Below are 22,861 nucleotides of genomic sequence, written 5' to 3'. Positions count from 1 at the left end.
AAAAGAGAAAAAATAGTATATAATAAAAGAAATAATTTATATACCAACCCCATATATAAGATCAGATACAAAAACTTTTATATTTTATTCTGATGAAAATGCCTCTGGATGGTAGTAGCTGAGCAAGGTCTTTTTAGATTAATCCTACTCTTGCCAACATCTGGATATTATGAATAAATACAGGCAGACAAACAAGACACCCAGCTACCTGAAGACCTCTGAAGTAAAAACAGTCACATGCAAACTCTGGAGTCCACAGTCATACAAGAAAAATACCCAGAATAAATCTTAGTTTCATGACTTTGGGCTTTAGGCCAGTTGTAAATTAGCAAGCAGTTTAACCAAGGGACAGTTCATAGAAACCAACACTGCTGGACAGAAAGTAGGACTCTTAAAAGGACAAGCTAGAAAAGAGAATCTCAGATTCTCATGTTCACATATCTGACCTAGAAGGTCTGTGTCTAGAGAAAATTGTTGCCCTCAGATATTAGCCAGATAACTGCCAGCTGAAAGAAGGAAGCAACTCTGATTGAAAAAAGTATAGGATTCAGAGTGTGCACTTAACATTTATGAAGCCCAGGATAAAGTAAGAGTCACTTTGCTTCTACCACAAGAAAAATGAAGCATAATGTCAAGGGTAAAAGAAACATCAACTGAGAGCAACCCCAGGATACAATTTGGAAGCAGGACACTAGGATTTTAATGTAACTGTAAGTGCCCTCAAGTAAGTAATAGTGAATGGAAAGAAAGAACAACTCAGCAGGACAATAGAAATAGGAATTACTTTTAAAAATCAGAAATTCTAGAAATAAAAAATATGTGAAATTAAAGTTGTAGAATGAACTTTGCACCTGAATGGAAATGAAAAAAGAAAGTAAATGAACTTGAACATTTAGATACAATATGGAAAACAGAAAAAGTAGAAAAACAAATGCTAAAGGTTTCCCAAATTTAATAAAATACATAAATCATATGTCCAGGATGCTTAAAGAGCACTAAATAGTAGTCATGAAGAAAGCTAAGCCGACACAGATAGTGAGACTGTTGAAAGCTAAAGATCAGAGCACATCTCGAAAACACTAAGAAAAAGCAGCACAGCATACCCTGGAAAACAGTGATTGTGTAATGGCTAACTTCTCACGAGATCTTTGAAGAATGCAAGAAAGGGAAACACCTTAGTGTTTGAGAAGAGTGCTGAGAAGAACTGCTGACTTGGAACTCAATATGCAGTAAAAATATTCCTCAAGAATATAGTCTTCAGGGCTGGGGAGATGGCTCAGTAGAATAGGTGCTTGCCTGGTAAGTGCAAGGGCCTGAGTTCAATCCCCAATTCCGCCAAAAAAAAGCAAGAATATAGTCTTCAGATAAAATACAAGTAAAAGAATTTACATGTTGAGAGTAAACCAAGTTACATGACTTACATATCAGAATTCCTTTAATTCAAAAAAAGAAATTAAGCTATATTGTGAAATAGTGGGTGTTTTTTTGGATATTTTATATATTTGAGATTTTTTTCATAATGTATCAAACATAACTATAACTTGAAAGTACTCACATTATACAAATGAGAATATGAATTAAGTACTATTTTAGGTGTAAGTTAATAAGTAGAAATTTGGGCACATTTGAGTCATTGACACTGAGATGTTGTAAACAGACTCTGCTATAGATACCTGGTAGATGCCCTAAATATATTTTGTTTAAATGAGTTGAAATTACTTTTGTGAAATTTAGTCATACTTTGTTTCAGGAAACTCATTATCTGCAATACTAGAAGGAGAAGCACGGTTAACATTCTTGAATAGAGGCGAAGACTATGTAATGACGATGCCATATGCTCATTGTAAAGGTAACACTTCACACACTTGTGTTAGATGCTTCTTAAGCCTTCTTTCTAAGTAAATATGTGCAGTCAGTTTTTGCTATGATTGGAGATTGGTGGAGTTAGTCATACTTTGTTTGAAAGTATCTCCTTTGTTCTGTACATAAGATGATTGATACCTCTGAGTATGTCTGTGGTGATAAACTCACATGTAATGGATTTATGTTGAATCAGCTCTATTTGGAAGAGACTGGTTTGTAATATTGGAATTACTTTGTACTTGCCTATGTGCAGGGTTTGAAATTTGATGAAACTTTTCATTATTTCAGCATCCTTAAAAGTGATTTTAAAGGTTCTTACACTACTACCCTGTTAGACATTTTGATTTACTGTTTTTCAGTGTCTAAGTCCTTTAAAGTTTTTATACTCATTTGATAATTTCTTAAACATTAATGTATCATTCCTCTCTCATTGTGCAGAATACATATAAAGATATTAAGTAATATCTATATTTGTAATACAACTATATTTCAACCAACCTTTCAGTGTGCTTCACTTTTATCAGCTTATTTGATAATTTTAGCAGTTGTGAAAAGCAGAACTATTTCCCTGTTTTATGAATATGGAAAATGCAGGGCAAAGAGGTTAATTTACCTATGATCACCCAGCTAAGAGATGACAACGTCAAGATATGACTCTACAATCCTAACTTTTTACTATTTTGTATCAACTTTAACAACACTTGGCTTGATCAGTATGTCTACATGCCTTTCCAGTGTATTTCTTGTCTCTTCCCCCGTCCCAGCATACCTCTTTTTTTAAAACAGGGACTTGATATGCAATTCACGCTGGCCTTAAACTCACAGTGATCCTCGTAATATTTCAACCTCCTGAGTGCTAGAATTACAAGGGCACCACCATATCTGACTTCCAACATATTTCTTAAAACTTTTTTTTCTTTAGGGCTAGTGAGATAGCTCAGCAGACTAAGCGCCCACTTAGACAAGCACAGGGACCGGGGTTTGATCCTGGGCACCATATGCTTCACCAGCCCTGCCCCTGGGCGTGCTGAACTGGCCACTGAGTTTGGGCATGGTGGCGCACACCTGTAATCACAGCACACGGGAGGCTGACAACAGGAGGATCACTTACTAGTCTGACCTGCAAAAGAGCTGAGCTGTGTAGTGAGAACAAATATATTAAAAAAAGAAAAACAACTTTTTTTTTCCCCCTTGAAATAGGGTTTCACTGTATAGTTCAGGCTGGCCTTGAATTAATTCACTGGATAGCACAGACTGGCCTTGAATTCTTAAGAATACTCCTGCTTCAGCATCCCAAGTGTTGTGATTACAAGCATGTATACAACACTCAAAAAAATTTTACTTTTTTTTTTTTTTTTTTGATAGCTGTTTTAAGAACTGATTCACAAAAACAAATTCTTTAATATGGTCTCATGTCATAGTTGAGAAACCTAAAATGTTACGAATCTTATCAAGTTTCACCCAGTTAGTATGGAACCAAGTTATGGCTTCAGACTAGTTATTCTTAGAGCTTCATTTACAATTCTTAAAATAAGCCTACAGTGTCTGAAATTGGGAATTAATAAGCACAAATATTTTTAAATTTTGTATCATTTATCCCATGCCATAACCCAACTGGCAATAGGGAAATTTTTTTGTAATAGTGTTTTTATTGCATGGGTGGGGGGATAAAGAGCAAATATAACTGTTTATGATGAACATTAAGACATAACAAATTTTTATAAGATTTTCTGTGTGTTTTCTAAGGTGTTATTCCCAAATCACTGGTCTCACAAGTTGTTTTGTAAAATAAAACTTTTATGGCCAAATAAGTCTGAATAATGTTTCATAGTCTGTGTCCCTCCCAGAAAGTTATGTCATCTGTTTGTGTATTAAAAGCTGTTTGAGTAGCTTACTTAATAGGTACACACATGTACACCTGTTTAACTTTAACTTAACAACTTCCCCAGTTTCTAGCCTAAGAACCTATTTTGCAGTTCTGTTTGTTTGCTTCATTTTATTACTGCTCCTAGAGAAAATGAGTTAAGTTCCTGTGAGTGTCTTTCCATTAACTAATTCAGTATTTCCATCAACAATATTTCCATTACTATATAACCTTCTTTATATGTATTTCTTTTAAAGACACCATGTTTTATCAATACTTGATGAAAAATACCTGTTCCATGTTATGTCTAAGATGTTTGATATTCAGACAGATAGTGAGGTTAAGCTTAACAGCCTCGGTTGTATGGTAATAACAATAAACTTCTCTTCTGGAGGGTTAACAACCTAAGTTTGCAGACCAAAATTAGAGAAAAAGGAGGGCTGCAAGGAAAGCCAACATTTTGGCCCTAGCCTTCCATGGCCAATTAAGACTCAGGACATATGAGAACTTGTACTGTAACGTCACGTAACTCAGTAGTGTCCCAAATTTTCTGATCAAGGAGATTATGGGGCCAAGAGGAACGTGATTGATGATGTAGAGTGTGCCTCAGGAGAGTCACATGGAGAGAAAACATTCTCTCAGGCTTTCACAGAGAGCACATTGGCCAAGTAATGGCCATGACTCATCCACAGAGCTGACACTGACAAAGGATCTACAATCTGAGGTACAGGATCTCAGGAAAATTCCTGGAGGATTTCACTGACCTTATCAGACCCAAAAGCTGCAACTCTTGTTGCATAGGTCTTGCTTTATCTTGGTCTTAACCATCCAGCAGAAAAATATAAAAACGAAGTAGAAGAAGTAAAGCCATACTGTTATGTTGAGCTGTAGGGGACTCAGGTCAACAATTTCTGACATTGCCAGTCAAGCGGAAGACCCAATACTATTATGGACTACTGGACACTTTTAGAATATTTTGCGGAGTTAACACACCTGTAATATTCAAATAACGGAACTAAACAAAAAAGGGGATACAGATGAATGTCCATTTTGTATCTGTGTATTCAAAATGGTTAGAATAGATGTATAGTTACATTCTCTTAATGAATAGAAGGATTTGTTGTAGTAGTGTTTGTAAATCGGATATCATGTCTGCATCTTGTACAGCAGTTAACCACTAGGAAGAATGTATGCAATGTGTTAATTATTGAAACTGTCTTACCAATTTGGTTTGAAAAAATAAAATAAAATAAAAATTAAAATAAAAGACACCATGTTTAACTATGACATTATATATTATTTCATTGCCTATTGAACTAGCAGCCAGTAGCAGTTTAACTCATACTTGAACAAAGCTTTAAAATGTACAATGTCTCTGTAAGGTACAGCATAGTCTTCTTGTACTTAAGAACTAGACAGCTGTTCAGTTCTACACTTTGGTCAATTGATTAGATAAAACTCTAATAAAAAGCACAAAAATGCAAAGCATACAACACTGAGTGCTCTGCAGAAAGAATACTTTTTTAAAGAGCTGAAATAGTGTTGCCTCCTTTATTTGCCACTCTGTGCGTGTCCTTGAATGACCACAAAAGCACTGTGATTTTGGAACTATATACAGAGTAGGCAAAAGTTGCAGATATGGAGTCAGCACATACTGTGGATAAACTTATTCATAGCTTATAAAAAAAAAACTTAGGTCTATGTTACAGATTTTTATGAAGTGGGATGGAATGCCCTTGAATTATAAGTTTCTCCTGAAAGGATATTAGAGTATAGAATGCTATTTATCATTGCCCAGTGCCTTTCTTCTCTTCAGATGTTTGACAGGTTTTTTTTTCTTTAGGAATTCTTTATGGCACAATGACACTGGAGCTTGGTGGAATAGTCAATATTACATGTCAAAAAACTGGATACAGTGCAATACTTGAATTTAAACTAAAGGTTTGTACAAAATTGTAGGAAATATTACTTAATTTAAGAAGAGCTATACTGTAAGTAGTAATAAAGAATATAGTTTAGTTTCCTGGTAATTATAGACTAAATATAAGAATACAGTTCATGTCAAATCAATAAGCCAGCGGTATAGCTCAGTGCCACCATTCCTCCTGGCAAGCACAAGGTTCTGAGTTCGATTCCTAGTACCAAAAAAAAAAAAAAAAAGTTCATCAAAGGGATGAGGGCAAGACTGGGTGAATATCTTGAGATAGCAGCCTAGAAAAACCAAAGTAACACAAAGCCATCGTTTTTCTCTTTAATTGATAAAACTATTAGTATTATGTAAGAGATGAGACTTGAAGTGATTAGATAGAAATTGCTCTGTAAATTAAAGCACTGCTTTACAGAGTACTATATCATCTTGTATTCTAGTCATGCTTACTAAGACAAAATTGTGTTGCTCACTGTTACTGCATAACAAATGACTGAACTCACAGGCTGAAAAACAGCCATGTTCTGATCCTCAGGTGATCCGTGGTGCAGAAATTTGGATGGGCACATTAGAGGTAACTCATCTCTGCAACATAATGCTGGGCCCAGGAATGCTTCCAGGGCAGGGATGACTTGATAGTTGGCGCCGTCGTGTATGTGTCTAATATCTGATCTGGGACTAAAGGACCTGCAGTTACCCACATACTTACGTATCTGGCCTTTCCATGTAACTTGGGAGTTTCAAGGTGGTCAAACTTCTAACTTGGCAGCTTATGATTACCCTGTGCAAGTCCCCAGTTGAGCAAGGTAGGAGCCTTCCCTGACCTAGCTTCAGGAGCCAAATTTCTTCTACCACTTCTGTCACTTCTCTAGAAGAATTACTAGCTACTCAAATTGAGGGAGAGGGGATGTCAACCTCATTTGTCAATGGGAGAGAGGACTAGTCTCACTGAGGAAGAACGTGTGGCCTGGATGGGAGAAGGGTAGACATTCTTGTGACTATCTTTGAAATATTGTGCCGAGTGTGATGGCACAGGTCTGTAATCCCAGCACTCGGCAGCCTGGGCTACATAGTGAGTGCAAGGCCAACCTGAACTACACAGTGGGTCCCTGTCTCAAAAAAAGGAAAAAAGAAAAATTGTGTGCCTTAGAGTAAAAGGGAAATTTCAGACCTTTTTGTACTGCCAGTATGTCATGTTCACATAAAAATACTACTACGAACTATATTTATTGCTAAATTGCTCCCATGTAGATATCCAGCTGATAGGAAATTCTGCTCTAATGAAAAAGACCTCTTATGTGTTATTTGATATAATTCCCTTTTAATGATTTTTTTTTTCCACTGTAGCAAAATTTTGCTTGGATGGTGATACTGGTGTTTGAAAACCATGGTGAAAGATTCTTAAGCAGTTAATAACACTGGAACATCAAAAACTGGAGCTACGAAGCTCCAGTCTCGCAATCGGTTAGCGCGCAGTACTTACATAACAAAATTAGTCAGGCTACACAGCAGCCTAAAGTGTATTCCTTTTAGTTTTGGTTATGTATTTTATTTGTTGTTTCTTGTTTTTTGTTTTTGAAAGAAAGGGTGTTATTTCTTTCAAAAATCACTAAGTTCCTTCTGTTTACTGAGTGCTTATTTTTTAATGCATTGCCACATTGGTAGGGCACAGCCTTGACGGGAGAACAGCACCTGAGAGAACCTGGCACATGAGTCAGTTATGTCATTGTAGGCTTTCTTCATGTGTTCAGATTTCACATTGTCTATGTCTACCTCATTTCTAACTAAAATTTGAGAATGTCGCTATTTCAGAATAATGTTTTTCTACATTGTATAAAAATATATATTAACATTTAACTTTTTCTTTTCCATTTCAGCCATTTTTAGGGAGTAGTGATTGTGTTAATCAAATATCAGGGAAACTTAAATTGGGAAAAGAAGTCCTAGCTACTTTGGAAGGCCATTGGGTAAATATTTTTATGTTAGCTTTATGCAAAAAACTTATTCTGTGGAAAAAATTAAAGAAGTAAAAGCCTACTTAATTCCATTGCTAAAAGTACCAATATTTTAACTTAAACTTCAGCTTAATAGCAGATATTTTGGTATTATTCTGTCATTAACAATATTTAGTTTTATATAATAAAAGTAATGTTTTACTTTTCTAAAACTTTGACGAGCTGGGTGCAGTAACACACACCTGTGATCCCAGCCCTCGAGAGGCTGCAGCTGGAGGATCACTGTGAGTACAAGGCCAGTTTGGGCTGCAAAGTGAGTGAAGGCCACCCTGAACTATGTAGTGAGACCCTGTCTCAAAAAAAAACCCTTTCATATTTGTAGAAATGGCTAAGACTTGTGTGTTGTTTACTACGTGTAGCACAAAGAATGTAACATATTAATACTATGAGATGGGTACATAAATACTCAATTTAATATTGCTTGTTATTGTCCCCATTTTATAGAGGAGAAAACTAAGGCACAGTATTTAAATAATTTGCTTAAAGTTATGGAACTCTGGATGTAGGGCTGTGCTTTTATGCACAGATTTTATTTCTCCTGGCCTAGAAGAAAGAGGCCTAGCTCCACACGAAGATATAGTTTAGAGGAATGTGTAAAGGATCTAGTAGGATATTATGAGGTCAATGGCTTTGATTTACTTCTCTGCTGACCTGTATTCATATTTGTGTAATTTTCAAGAGAAAGAACCCTCAGGGTCTTGGTGCTGCGTAGATGTACTTTCACTGGAACACTGAGCACCTGCTGTTATCTGCATTATAATAAGTGAAACACAAAGAAAGATGAAACTAGATCTAGGGACTCAGCTGGGTTGTATATCTGCTACAGAATTTTTAAACTGATTTACCTCTGAATATGATTTGGGAATAAAAAGGAGTCTTTAAAAAATGAATAAAATTTCTACATTTATGCACCAATTTTTAATTCAAAAGGCTCTTTCAGGTTTCTTATATAGATAGATAATCCATACATGATGAATAGCAGTGCTTCGTAACTGCTGCAGACTGTGTTCTTCCTTCACAGTTTGAAGATGATAGTTGAGGTTTTGCATGTAATGCTTGCCATTTACTTAGTAAGTAAAACTTGTACGATCTCATGAACTTTCTATGTATTCAACCAAATTTTTCAAAATTGACTACTATTACATGTTTAAGCTTTATTAGAGTATTTTTATAGAAATAAAGTTGAGACTTTTAGAAAAATACTAATTATATTTGTTTAAAAATGTGTTTAAGATTCATTAACAGGGAAAAGTTATTTTATTATATAAGCCCCTTCTAAATAAAAATAATTTTCTACATTAATGTTTAATTTTCTTAAATATAGGATAGTGAAGTTTTTATTAATGACAAAAAGACCGATAACTCAGAGGTTTTCTGGAACCCAACACCTGACATTAAGCAATGGAGGTTAATAAGGCACACTGTCAAATTTGAAGAGCAAGATGATTTTGAGTCAGAGAAGTAAGTATACCATTTTTCAGCTACCTTTATGAGATCAGTGTTCTTTTAATAATTTAATATTGTGATCACTATTCTCTGCTGTCACATTTTCTTCAATGAAATAGTTTATCATTTGTAGCCAGGCATGATGGTACATACCTGTATCTCATCTACTCCAGTGCCTTAGGCAGGGTTTGCAAGTTCAAGTTCAAGGCCAGTCTGAGCAACTCAGGGAAACCTTGTCACAAAAGTTTGAAAAAGGAGTGGGGGCTGAGAATGTAGCTCTGGAAAAACAGTTTCCTAATATGTATGAGGCCCCAGTTCAGTCCCCTGAACCACAGGAAGAAAATAAAGTTTATAATTTGTGGGCTGTTGACATTATTCTGTATATGTGAATATCAAATAAATACAAATCTCTTACTTGTCTGTAACTCAAAACAACCTATTTTTTGCTTTCTTTTCTAATACTTAATGTATTTCTTTTTGTTAGTGATTCCTAGTTTCTCCTTAACAACTATTTTTAGCCTAGTATAAGCATGTGGTGTGGCGAAGGAAGTGGTACAGAACCCGCTTTTATGCATTCTATAAAGCACAGGAATAATACCACTGCAGGTGCTGGCTTCCAAAAGATTTAATTAGTTGGGCAGTAATCGGTGCCATAGTTTCTGTTCTTAAGTCATGAAATTCTTGCTAGATCACTTATTTTTGAATCAAAAATATTTTACCCACTTTATCTCTTTGTATTAGAGGAGATCTGTGTGGAAGAAAATGCTACACACTTTGCGTACATTGGTCTTCACCACATCTTCCCATCTGTGTGTCATTCTCTTTTGTGGGTGCCCAAGCCTATGTGCACTTTCTGCACTCAAAATTGAGGCTTTTTTCCACCTGTAAAGTGGAAAATCTATAGTTCTAAAAATTTCATCTCATAACCAGACATGGTGGTGCACACCTGTAATCCCAGCCCTCTGTGAGGCTGAGGCAGACGGGTCACAAGTTTGAGTTTGTGACCCAAACAACTTAGCAGCTTAGCAAGACCTTTTATCATTTATTTAATTTAATTAATTAATTAATTTATTTATTTATTTATTTTTTGGGGCTCCGAATGCCTTCAGGGTTGATTTTTTTTTTTTTTTTAGAACAAAGTAATTTTGTATGGCAGGAGAAAAAAAAAGAACTGGCTCTAAAATCAAAAAGTGTTTATTAATCCTGGCTTGAATATTAATCCTGGATTGAATATTCTTTATTTGGGTGGAGCAGAGTCACTTTGAAGTCTTGTTCAGATCTAGTTATTTTGCATTGTTGATGATAACTGTTGACTTTGTGTGGTGTAGAAGGAAGAAGCATGTGATTTTAGTACAAGTATAGTGAAGAGAGTAACAAATTTTCACAGATACAGAAATTTGAAAAGTCATGTCTGTATCCTGTGTCCTCAAATCTTAGGATTAATTTTATCCTTTTGTTTGCTTGCATGAGCTTAGATCAATGATATTTTTAAACCTTTCATTTTGCCATTAGCATTTTTTTCTATTAATAGGTAAAATGTAATCCCTGTGTGGTTCTTGACAATCTAGTCTTTGTTTTTTCTTAGGTCTCATGATCTGAGATGAGTACATACTTTCTCTAGGAAGGAAACTGCACTGATATCTGTTCCTCTAAAATAACAGCTTTAATCTTAACCTGTTTTGTATTGTTGTCAGTAAACATCAACTGCACTAAAAAAAAAAAAAAAAAAAAGGGGCTTTAGTATGCAGTTCAGGCTGGCCTTGAACTCACTATGTTGTCCAGGCTGATCTCAAGCTCATGGTGATCTAGCTGCCTTAGCCTCCTCAGTAGTAGGATTGCAGTCATATTCCACTTCATCTGCCTCTCTCTCAAAGTTTTAAAAAACACCACATGGACTAGGGATGTAGCTCAGTGTGAAAGCCCTGGATTTGATTACCAGTACTGCCAACAAAACAAAATTCCATTTCAGCCATAAACACATGATGCTGTCCATCAAAGCTATTTTTCTAAAATGTCTAACAATTTTTAAGATATGGATATAATTCAGCATATCTTAAAGATTAGGAAATGAGACTTAGCATGAACTTTACACCAACTGAGAAATGGCAGGTTTAGGGTTCAACCCAAATCTTAATGATTCCAACTTCACTTTTAACATGTTGCCTTCTCAATGATGGATAGAATGTAGTTGTTATCCTTTCATTTAATAATGAGAAAACCAGATTGTAATGGAGGAAATTATTTTCCTCAGAATCATTTCTGTTAAGTCAGTAGTTCCCAATACTGGCAGCATTTTAATATTTTTTAAAAATATATTAATGCTTGATCCTGCTCCTAGAGATTCCAGTTTTAAAAGTGTTGATAATTCATGCATCCAAGTCTGAGAGGCACTGCTTTGTACATGGATCTTCATGAGGACAGAGGAGTTTAAATGAGGGGGTCAAGGATGTAGCTCAGTGCCAAGCAGCATAAGGTCCTGAATTCAATTTCCAATCCAAAAAAAAAGAATCACCTGGGGAGCTTGTTAAAATACTCCTTTGGCCTTGCTTTTGCTACATTCCGTCATCTTCAGTGAGCAGATTCACTACCATATGTTTAAAAGCACATGTGATAAATTTCTCTTGCCAAAAAGAAATTAGTTTTAACTCAGGAGCAGGTGTTTCTCAACTGAAGGCACTAGACTCTAATATGTTGACTCATTCCTGAGCATGTGAGCATACACTTAATCAAAGCCAGAAATCCACATGTGCATTATTTTCTCTCAAGATTCAGACCAGTTGTATGTAGATTTGGTTTTCTGTTACTGTTTTTAAATATTATTTTTGCACATGTATTAGACTCTGGCAACGAGTAACTCGAGCCATAAATGCCAAAGACCAAACTGAAGCTACTCAAGAGAAATACGTTTTAGAAGAAGCTCAAAGACAAGCTGCCAGAGATCGGAAAACAAAAAACGAGGAGTGGGCTTGCAAGTTATTTGAATCAGACCCACTCACAGGAGAATGGCATTACAAATTTTCAGAGTAAGTAGTTAAAATGAGTTTATTTCAAATAATACCTTAGCAACATTTGTTGCCTTCATTTCTAGAATATTTGTTAGTTACCGTAACATTGGTGTGAAAGTTTAAACCTGATGTGCCATTTGTTATAAACTTGACTCTGATAGCCTATAAAATAAGGATCAGGAGAGTAGGATCAGGTATGTGCAAATCTTAATATTAGAACTGTGCTTATTAATGAAAATCTATTTTACAATAGAAACTTTAAGTTTCTCTGTCATTAAACAAATGCTTGCTTATTCATTTATTTAGTACTCGACCATGGGACCCACTTAATGATATGATACAGTTTGAAAAAGATGGTGTTATCCAGACCAAAGTTAAACATCGCACTCCAATGGTATGTAATAATAAATTAACTATATCTCATAAGCAATCAGTATTTAAAATATGTTTTCAAAATTTTAACGTTTTCAGGAATCAAATTGGCAGAGTAGGCAGCTTCAAATTCTCACTCCAAAAAATATCAGGAAAAAAGCAAAAGACATGAAAACAAAATTTATCCAAACTATGGAAAACAGTGAGAGATTTGCAAAAGCAAAGGACTGCTATAACTGTATAATTTTTATTGTTTTTTTAAAAATTCTCTTTAAAAGAAAGAAAATGTTGACTTAAAAACAATAGGAAAGCTAGGTATTGTGGTGCGCACTTGTGATCCCAACACTTGGGAGGCTGAGGCAGAAGGATCACCATGAGTTTGAGACCAGCCTGTGTTGCATACTGAGTTCAGTGCCAGGCTAAACAATATAGCAAGGGCTTTCTCCAAAAGAACAAAAGCAATAGGAAGATGGTACATTTTACTGGCCCTTACTTCTCCCAGCATGGTTCTCAAGAGAGCACAGCAGATCATATTTACAAATCATGTATACACCAATCTGTGAGGGTACATGCTACATACAGGCCTCATGTAAGTCATTCATCTCTGAGAATAGCAATAAAGAGACATTATACAAAGAAACCAAACAAAACTTCAGTCCTGGGGATTGAGCCCAGAATCTTGCACATGCTGGGCAAGCACTATACCAGCAAGCTGTTTCATTAGCTATTTTTCTTAATTTTTTAATTTATATATTTATTTTTTGCTTTTGTTTTGAGAAGGGTCTCACCATGTAGCCCAGGCTGGCTTCAAACTCCCAGTGATCTTCCTGCGGGAGCCTCACAAGTGCTGAGATTACAGGTGTGCACTACCACATCTGGCTTAATTGTTATTCTGAAAGAGAGTGTCTTAAATTTCTCAGTGGCCTTACATTTACATTTACAATCCTCCAGCCTCAGGCTCCTGAGTGGCTGGGATGAGGCCTACATTACTGAGTCTTACTACAAACAAATTATAGAGCTGAAAAATTCAGTAAAGAAATTCAGCAGCAAGTTAGAGTAAGCACAAGACAGAATCAGCAGATTTAGAGATAAAACAGTTCTGTAATCTGAGGAGCAGAAAGAAAAATGAACAGAGCCTAAAGGACCTGAGGTACACTTATCAGTGGGTCATCATTTCTCCCAAAGGAGAAGAGAGAAAATGGGTAAATATTTGAGGAAAGAAGTCTCCCAAATTTAATGAAAGATATGAGTCTATAAATCCAAAAAGCTTAACAATCTCTAAGTAGGGTAACCTCAAAGACCCACACTAAGACTGACTGTAAAAGCTAGAAGGAATAATAAAGCAGTAAAAGGGAAGCCACTCATTACATACCCATATTAACAGATACATAATCTTATATGTAAAAAATGCCAAGCAATCACAAAAAAGCTACTATAACTAATGAACAAATTCACCCTATAACTTTACAAGCTGTAATAAGAACAACACATATGTAATTCCAGCTCCTCAGGAGGCTGAGGCAAGAGGATCACAAATTCAAGGCCAGCCTGAGCAACTTAGTGAGACCCTGTCTCAGTTTAAAAAGGATGCTGAAGATTTGCTCCAAGATACAATATTTATAGTATATATGCCATAAAATGTGAAAAAAAAATTTTAATTGCATGTGTTCTTTTAACAATCTAAAACAGACATGAAACATCTGTATTTGTTCCTAAAGATAAACTTTACTAATCACAATGAGTCTGTATAAATCTTTACTGACTTCTGATTTTGAATAGGTTCTCATTGCTCCTCATGACTCTCCAATTCAAACCTACTCTAAAAATGTGGATTTCTAGTCTGTATCTTAAAAGATTCTGAGACATCATAAGCTGAATCCAGAATCTACCTGTTTATTACATTAATATAAACTTTTTGAAATACATTTATAAAGTTTTACAAAATTTAATACTTGTAACCCCTACTTGATCCTGAATAAGATTATCTCACTGTTCTAATGCTAGTTTCTTGCATCTGTAGGACTGATGACCAGAATTACAAACCTACTGATAGAGTTTAACATTTATTATTTTAAGGATAATTTAGCCCTACTTGATGAGTTTGCACCTTGTGTATATGATTGTATATTTGCTTTCAATAACTTTTCATATGCTCTGCAAAATACCATTACTGTTTTTATTATAATATACCTTGTGAATTACATGGATATTATTGAAAAAATAATCAAACTTTTGTTAAAGATGCAGTATCATTGTTTTAACATTGAGAACAAAATAAGATGATTTAGGGCCGGCCAGATAGCTCAGCAGATTAAAGTGCCTACTTAAGCAGACACAGGGGTTGGAGGTTGAGTCCCCAGCCTGCCATGCAGGCCCCACCCCTGGAAAACGCTGATATGGTGATTGAGACTGGGCATGGTGGCACGCGCATGTAATCCCAGTGGTTGGGAAGCTGAAAACAAGAGAATCACCACAAGTCTGATCTAGTAATGAGACCGTGTAGACCCTGCACTAAATGAAAAAAAAAAAAAAAGATAACATGATTTTATGGCACTTTATTTAGTATGCTAGTGGAGTTACAACATGCAGTTATATCACTTGACTATGGTTACATATTTATATTTGTGTGTTCTTAAAAATACCTCTAAGTAGATGTGGTGGCACATTCCCATTAGTAATACTAGCACTCAGGCTGGAGCAAGAGGATCACCCCAAGTTTGAGGCCAACCTGCACTATGTAGTGAGTGCAAGGCCAACTTGAACTATATAGCAAAACCTCAAAAAAACAAAAATGCTTTTATTTCTAAATAGTACGCCCATGAACAGTGTTGATATTTGTATAACAGTAGTCTTTAATTACAAGTTATAATGCAAACTCACATAACAGTATGATTTTTTTACAGGTTAGTGTCCCCAAAATAAAACATAAGCCACCAAGGCAACAGAAGAAAGTGGCAAAAGGCTATTCGTCCCCAGAACCTGATATCCAGGACTCATCTGGAAGTGAAGGTGAATCATTTTGAAAACTCTCCACTATATAGAAATGTTTTTTTCAAAATAACTCAAGACCACCACTCCTATTCAATATAGTTCTGGAATCATTAGCTTAGAGCCATTGGAAAAGAGGGAGAAATAAAAGGAGTAAGAATAGGTAAAGAAAACTATCATTATTCACAGATGACATGATACTTTACTTGGAAGATCCAAAAACCTCCACCAAGAAGCTACTAGGATTGATACACAGATTTAGTAGCATTGCAGGATACAAAGTCAATACCCAGAAGTCAATAACATCCCTCTACACGGATAACAAACACACTGAGAGGGAAATTAGAGAAACAGTACTTTTTACAGTAGCACCAAGGAAAATGAAATACCTTGGAATTAACCTAACTAAAGAAGTCAAAGATCTTTTCAAGAAAAATTACAGTACTTTGAAAAAAGAGATCATAGAGGATTTCAGAAAATGGAAAGATATTCTCTGCTCCTGGATAGGAAGAACCAACATTGTGAAGATGGCCATACTCACAAAATTGCTGTACAGATTCAGTGCAATTCAAATCACACTACCAACAACATACCTCACAGACCTAGAGAAATCATTCCTAAAATTTATTTGGAACCAGAAAAGACCTAGAATAGCAAAGACAATCCTGGGCAACAAAAAGAAGGCAGGAAGTATTACAATTCCTGACTTGAAATTATACTACAGAGCTACTATGATAAAATCAGCATGGTATTGGCAACAAAATAGACCTGAGGATCAGTGGAATAAATTAGAAGACACAGAAGCCTCTATGAACACACTCAGCCACCTTGTCTTTGACAAAGGGCCAAACATGCTTACTGGAAGAAAGATAGCCTCTTTAACAAGTGGTGTTGGAAAAACTGACTCTCTACATGCTGAAAACTAAAACCTGACCCAGGTCTATCACCATGCACTAAACTAAAGTCAAAATGGATTAAAGATCTAAACATTAAAACAGAAACACTAAATCTCCTAGAAGAGAAAATAGGAGGAACTCTTGAAGACATAGGGATTGGCAAAGACTTCATGAACAAAAATCAAATCACACAGGTAATACTTGAAAGAATTATCAACTGGGATCTGCTCTTACTGAGAAGTTTTTTCATGTCAAAAGAAATTACCAACAAAGTGAAGAGACAACCCACAAATTTGGAAAAAATCTTAACTAATAAACACTCAGACAAAGGTCTTCTCTCTAGAATTTATAAAAAACACTAGGGCCCCAAAATTTAAAGACCCAGTCCAGAAATGGGCATCTGAGATGAACACACACTTCTCAGAGGATGAAATTAAAGAAGCGAAAAAATGCTCCACATCACTAGCCATCCATGAAATGCAAATTAAAACAACACTGAGTGAGATACCATCTCACCCCAGAAAGAATAGCTATCATAAAGAAATCAACTGACAACGAATTTTGGAGAGGCTGTGGAAAAAGGACCCCTTCTCCACAGCTGGTGGGAATGTAGACTGGTGCAACCATTATGGAAATCAGTGTGGAGAATCCTTAAAAAACTAGTACTGGAAATCCCATTCAAACCAGCTGTCCCCCTACTGGGAATTTTCCCAGAGGAGCTGAAAATATCATATCATAGTGATATATGTGCACCTATGTTTATAGCAGCACAATTTGTAGTAGCCAAATCTTGGGAACAACCAAGATGCCTGTCACCTGAGGAATGGATGAAAAGATGTGGGTTTTTTATACAATGGAGTGTTACTCGCAATAAAGAATAATAAACTCAAAGCCTTTATATTTAAGTGGCTGCCACTTGAAAATATACTCATAAGTAAACCAGACCTACATGTGTAAATATCATATAGTCTCCCTAGTGTAAGAACTCAAAAGAAGAAATAAAACTAGAAAGGTATAATTAAAAGAAAATTGAGAACTTAAGGATTAGAGAACGAAGAGACGGCAAGGAGAAAAGCTAGGAAACATGACAGGGGAAAAGCCATACATTTATATGCACAAGATGGGTGAGGCAATGATCCTGAGAATGTTCAGTAGGGTTTTGAAACTGGCAGTTAATTGGTAGGATTCTCATCCTGACTATATATGCTGATACCTGTGAACTAAGCATCTGCACTGAAGATAGCAATATAGTAATACTAGGGTCATGCTTGGAATGCCTGTCATTCTGATCTTCTAAATATGTACTGTTTGTCATGACATACCAATTATTACCATACTGTCTCTCAAGTAAATGTTTGTTTAAAACAAAAAAGGGTAATAAATGAAAACAACAGTAAAGAAAAAGTCATAGGACTGTCCTGCTATAATGCTGTATACAGTTTGATTTCTAGATTTCTGTGTAAAAATATGTAATTGTTTATTCCTATTTTGTAGAATATTTTTTAATTTTCTTTTTTTCATATTCTGTAGGGACTTATAGTTTAACATACCAATGCTTGATGAAAAATACCTGTTCCATGTTATGTCTAAGATGTTTGATATCCAGACAGATAGTGAGGTTAAGCTCAACTGCCTATGTTGTGGGGTAATAATAATAAGCTTCTCTTCTGGAGGATTAACAACTTAAGTTTGCAGACCAAAAATTAGAGAAAAAGAAGGGCTGCACGGTCAGCCAACATTTTGGCCCTAGCCTTTCAAGGTCAGGGAGGACTCAGGACATAGGAGAAACTGTACTGTAACATCATGTAACTCAGTTGCGTCCCAAATTTTCTGATCAAGTAGATTATGGGGCCATAGGGGAAAGTGATTGATGATGTAGAGTGTGCCTAAGGAGAGTCACATGGAGAGAAAATATTCTCTCAGGCTTTCACAGAGAGCAAATTGGTCAAGCAATGGCCGTGACTCATCCACATGATTAACACTGACAAAGGATCTACAAACTGCAGTACAGGATTTCAGGATAAATCCTGAGGGGATTTGTCTGACCTTGTCAGATACAAAAGTTACATTTCCAGGGTGCCGGGAAGAAGGCTTAGTAGAATAAGTGCTTCCCTGGCAAGCACGAGGGCCTGAGTTCAATCCCTGGTTAAAAAAAAAAAAAAAAAAAGTTACTTTTCTTGTTATATAAGTCTTGCTTTAGCTTGGTCTTAACAATGCAGCAGAAAATTGTAAACACGAAGTATAAAAGTAAAGCCATATTAATATACTGAGCTGTAAAAGGCTCAAGTCAACAACTTCTGACTTTGCCAGTCCTACAGATAACCCACTACTGTTATGGACTACTGGACTATATTGGAATATTTTGCTGAATTCACACACTTACAATATTTAAATGACAATGGAATACCTATCTCTGACAAAGACAAAAAAGGGATACAAATGAAGGACCATTTTGTATCTGTATATTCAAAATAAGATACATATACAGCTACTTTCTCTTAATTCAATGAATAGATTTCTGCTAATAGTATTTATGGACAGGATATCATGTCTGCATCTTGTACTATGAATAACCACTAAGAAGACAACAATATGCAATGTATTAATTATTGAAACTGTGCTACTAATTGGTTTTGAAACTATCTCATTGTCTCTCAGTAGAATTATGAAAAAATTAACCAAAGATGATAATGTAAGAGTTTTGGTAGAGGCAGGGATAGAATTTAAAAGCTATTCTAGGTCATAGATGAATTGTATGAACAGGCCACTGGTAAAGATGTGGGAGCAGAAAAAATGGGAGACATACAGATAAGAACCACAGTAAAATTGTGCCCTTAAGCCTTGTTAGGCTCTGAACACCAATAAGTTACATTGACTGAATTCAGAAAATATAATTTTGAGCTTTGAAGTCAATTTCGTGCTTCAAAAAGCTTCATATTCCTTGAGTACGTTAGTAGGGTCTGGAAATCACAGACTAGTAAAAACAGCTTACTTTTTACTGTAAGAGTAAATAGCATGATGCCTATGAAAATTTGTATTGTACAAGAATCATTAATTGTAGATTTTTATGATTGTAACTTACATTTTAAATGTCTTTTAGCTCAATCTATAAAGCCAAATACACGAAGAAAGAAAGGGATAGAATTGGGAGACATTCAGAGTTCCATTGAATCTATAAAACAAACACAGGAAGAAATTAAAAGGTAATATATGCTGACAATACCTGTTATGTAGAAAATCCTACACAAACTTTACTTCTTTTTTTGCTAAGTTTCTTAGTTACCCAAGTTGGGCTTAAACTTGTGGTCCTCCTGCCTCCCCTCCCAGGGTGCTGGAATTATAGGCATGCACTACCATGCTTGAGCAAATTTTGCAGTTTTATACCATTGCTAGTCTAAAACCTTTGTCTCTACCATTTGGTGTCTGAAAATTATGAAATTACTCAAGTATTGTAATGCTGAGAGAAAAGGAGAAGCATAGTGGGAAGGCAAGTAGATTGAGTGTGAAGGTGGGGTTGTTTCTGAGAAAGTTGCCAAGTTGCTTTTGTACTATCCTTTGAACATGGCTGATATTAAACTGGAGTGTACTAGTTGTTAAAATATGGAAATAATGCCCTGAGACCTCTGCATGCTCCTCTTTAAAGAGTCCCAGATGCTCCCTTACACACACCACCTCCTGCTCCAGCAACTAAATGTTGTTAATACTGAGATTGGAAGAGGAATCTTAATCCTATTCCATGGCTAAAACTAGCTTTTTGTAGTGTTTAAGTTTTCAAATTTATATTCCTAAATTAATTATCTTACTTGTTTTACCTTTCTTTCCACCCAACCCTTTTGGGATTGGACCCAAGGCCTTCACACTGAACTACATTCCCAGTCCTTTTTTATTTTGAAATAAGGTCTCTCTCAGTCATAAACTTACCCAGGCTGGACTTCTTTTATTCCTGGCTTTTTCCTTTTACTCCCATCCCATCACCCTAAAGTAAAAATAAAAGAACTTTAGTGAGCCAACTAAGAAGCACAATTTTTCTTTTAACGTAGGTGTTATGTTTCTGTATCATCAAAGTTTGACAGTTGTGTTGAATGCTTATCTTTATGTATATAGACAAAGCCTAAGAAAGGCTTCCTGTAGCATAATCAGGTCATTGGTTGTTTAGTAACTGATTAAAGTAGTTCGATAATGTAATGAAATGTTTTGTGACTGTATCAAACTGTGAGTTTTGTACTAACATTTCTGGAAAATTATAAAATTTATTGTTGTTTATTTTTATAGGAATATTATGGCTCTTCGAAATCATTTGGTTTCAAGCACACCTGCAACAGATTATTTTCTGCAGCAAAAAGACTACTTCATCATTTTTCTCCTGATTTTACTTCAAGTGACAATAAACTTCATGTTCAAGTAGAAGTTCTCCACAGTTAGGTCAATGAACTAGAAAGATCAAATTTGGCCTGGGACCAGTGTTCAAGCTGGTTTGGTCCTGTTAAAATATCACAATATTTCTAAAACAAGAAATTAAGGAATAAATGTAGTGGTGTCTACCTTTCATATCTTTTATCTTTAACCTGAAACAAGAGCTATCCAATCTTGTTAAAGTGAGCTACGTGTGAAGTGCCAGGACATTTTTAGCTTTTGTGAGAATGTGTCTACATGTGAGTATAGTAAATCCACGTGTATACACAGTGTCTCTAACGTACTCTTACCTGATAGTAGTCTTTGTATTCTATAGTATGTTCTAGGATAGAATGTTAGCATTGTTTGTAAAAAAAAAAAAAGAAAAAGAAATGCTATCAATCTTATAAATATATGTACAGTAATCTACTTTCTTTATAACCAGGCACAAAATTTTATGAAAGAATTACAGACTGGGAAATGATATAATGGTAGGCATATTATAAATAAAATACCCTGTATTATAAAATCATTTCCAAATACCCAGCTCAATTGTCTTCTTAAAAACAGCAAAGAAAAAGGAAAAGGACAGATGTTCAAAATTAATATATTGAAACAAAGAAGTAGAAAATTTTTTTTAATTTACACAAAAAAATTTTAATCCCTATAATTTAATTTAATATTTGTAGGAACAGGTATATAGGTACTTATGTGTATATCAACATAAACTGGTGTGCAGTACTTGCACCTATTAATTATACCACCGTAAGTACTTGTTGAAAAGAGGTCAAAATTGATGTTTTTTTCCTCACTTTAAGTCAGTATAGGCCAAATTCTAGAGATGTTTATAGGACATATAAAATACTGATACTTCATGTTTTTTCTTTATGAGAAACATTTATCTACCGTTTAGACCCTAGTGTGTCAAACAAATAAGTAGAATAGAAAATGTAATAACCAATATTTCATCTCAGAAACTAAAAGCATGGTGATAAGACACTGGGTGATGCCTTTTATGTGCGTATTAAAATTGATTGCCTTAATCTGTGCAATCCTTTGGTATCTAACAGTATCCAGTTCTGAAGTTCAGTTGTTTATTATCCCCTTTTGTTCTTAGAATTTCATTCTGTGGGAAAAGCCACAGTTCTTTAAGTTACTTTTTCTTCAAGGTGAAGCAAAGTTTTTTCCTACTTTTTTTTTTTTTTTTTTCATATTATCTTCAGTTTAATTTCTTTTTTTTTTTTCCTTTGGCAGAACTGGGGATTTAACTCAGGCCCTTGCGCTTGCCAGGCAAGTGCTTATTCTATTCAGTTTAACTTTTTGATGTTGTGTTTTCACATACATACAGTTCTTGAATGTAGAGTTTTGAAAAAATTGTAAAGTTTAGGAATATTTTGTTCTAAAGTATATCTTTGCATCCTGAAGGTAGGATTTTGAAATAATTTTGAAAATGAAAATCAGAGTAATTGCTCCAGTTACATCTGCCATCTCACAGAAGAGACAATAATGAAATTATAGTCCATCCTTATAGTCCATTCTTCATGCTATGATAAATATGAAATCAAAGGATGACTGCTAAGTTGTGCAAAACTGAAAATGATAATATCTGATTTTTCTTCCTCATATTGCTATCTTAAGTATCCGTAGGATTATAGTAAGAGCTATTTTCCATGTGTTAGCAAAATAATGCTATGTTCCATGTGTACAAGTAAAAATAATTTTACGTTGATAACAGCATAAATAAGATATAATTGTAACCAGTATTTTCATGAACATCTTCAAACAGGTGGATTTTTGGATTATATTTCATATTTGTCAATATATTTTTTGTATTCATATTCAATTACTGACTGCTCATTGCATATTTTGTAAATACTGTATATTTTTACTTTTTATGGTTTAAATTAGTACTAACTTATGTTATATATAACTTGATTGGCTGATCACAAAATCCATTTCATCTCCAAACCCTGAAAACTTCAGTTTTTCTAGGTGACCTGCCTTAGGGTATTGGTCTTATCCACTTGTGTGCTATTATTTGGTCTGAGTAGTGTTTCATTTGTATGGATATCTTCTGAGGCTGGAAAAGTAAT

General features: G+C 35.1%; 1 protein-coding gene across 6 annotated transcripts in view; it reads left to right on the top strand.

Annotated features, from left to right (window-relative positions):
• The window catches only part of Osbpl8 (oxysterol binding protein like 8), a 192,243-nt gene extending 171,108 nt beyond the window's left edge, over nucleotides 1-21,135 (top strand). For all 6 annotated transcript variants that reach the window (XM_023716083.1, XM_023716079.1, XM_023716076.1 and 3 more), the window contains 9 exons: nucleotides 1,751-1,849; nucleotides 5,571-5,668; nucleotides 7,532-7,621; nucleotides 8,994-9,130; nucleotides 11,953-12,138; nucleotides 12,427-12,514; nucleotides 15,396-15,501; nucleotides 19,477-19,579; nucleotides 20,649-21,135. In XM_023716083.1, coding sequence (XP_023571851.1) covers nucleotides 1,751-1,849; nucleotides 5,571-5,668; nucleotides 7,532-7,621; nucleotides 8,994-9,130; nucleotides 11,953-12,138; nucleotides 12,427-12,514; nucleotides 15,396-15,501; nucleotides 19,477-19,579; nucleotides 20,649-20,781 — 1,040 coding nt within the window. In that variant the 3' untranslated portion in view covers nucleotides 20,782-21,135. The remainder of the gene's footprint in view (nucleotides 1-1,750; nucleotides 1,850-5,570; nucleotides 5,669-7,531; nucleotides 7,622-8,993; nucleotides 9,131-11,952; nucleotides 12,139-12,426; nucleotides 12,515-15,395; nucleotides 15,502-19,476; nucleotides 19,580-20,648) is intronic.
• Nucleotides 21,136-22,861: the final 1,726 nt, after the last annotated feature.

Source organism: Octodon degus, unplaced genomic scaffold (assembly GCF_000260255.1).
Source record: "Octodon degus isolate 3935 unplaced genomic scaffold, OctDeg1.0 scaffold00004, whole genome shotgun sequence".
NCBI classification, from domain to species: domain Eukaryota; kingdom Metazoa; phylum Chordata; class Mammalia; order Rodentia; family Octodontidae; genus Octodon; species Octodon degus.
The sequence above is the reverse complement of the archived record's forward strand: the minus strand, read 5'-3'. Positions and strand labels throughout refer to the sequence as shown.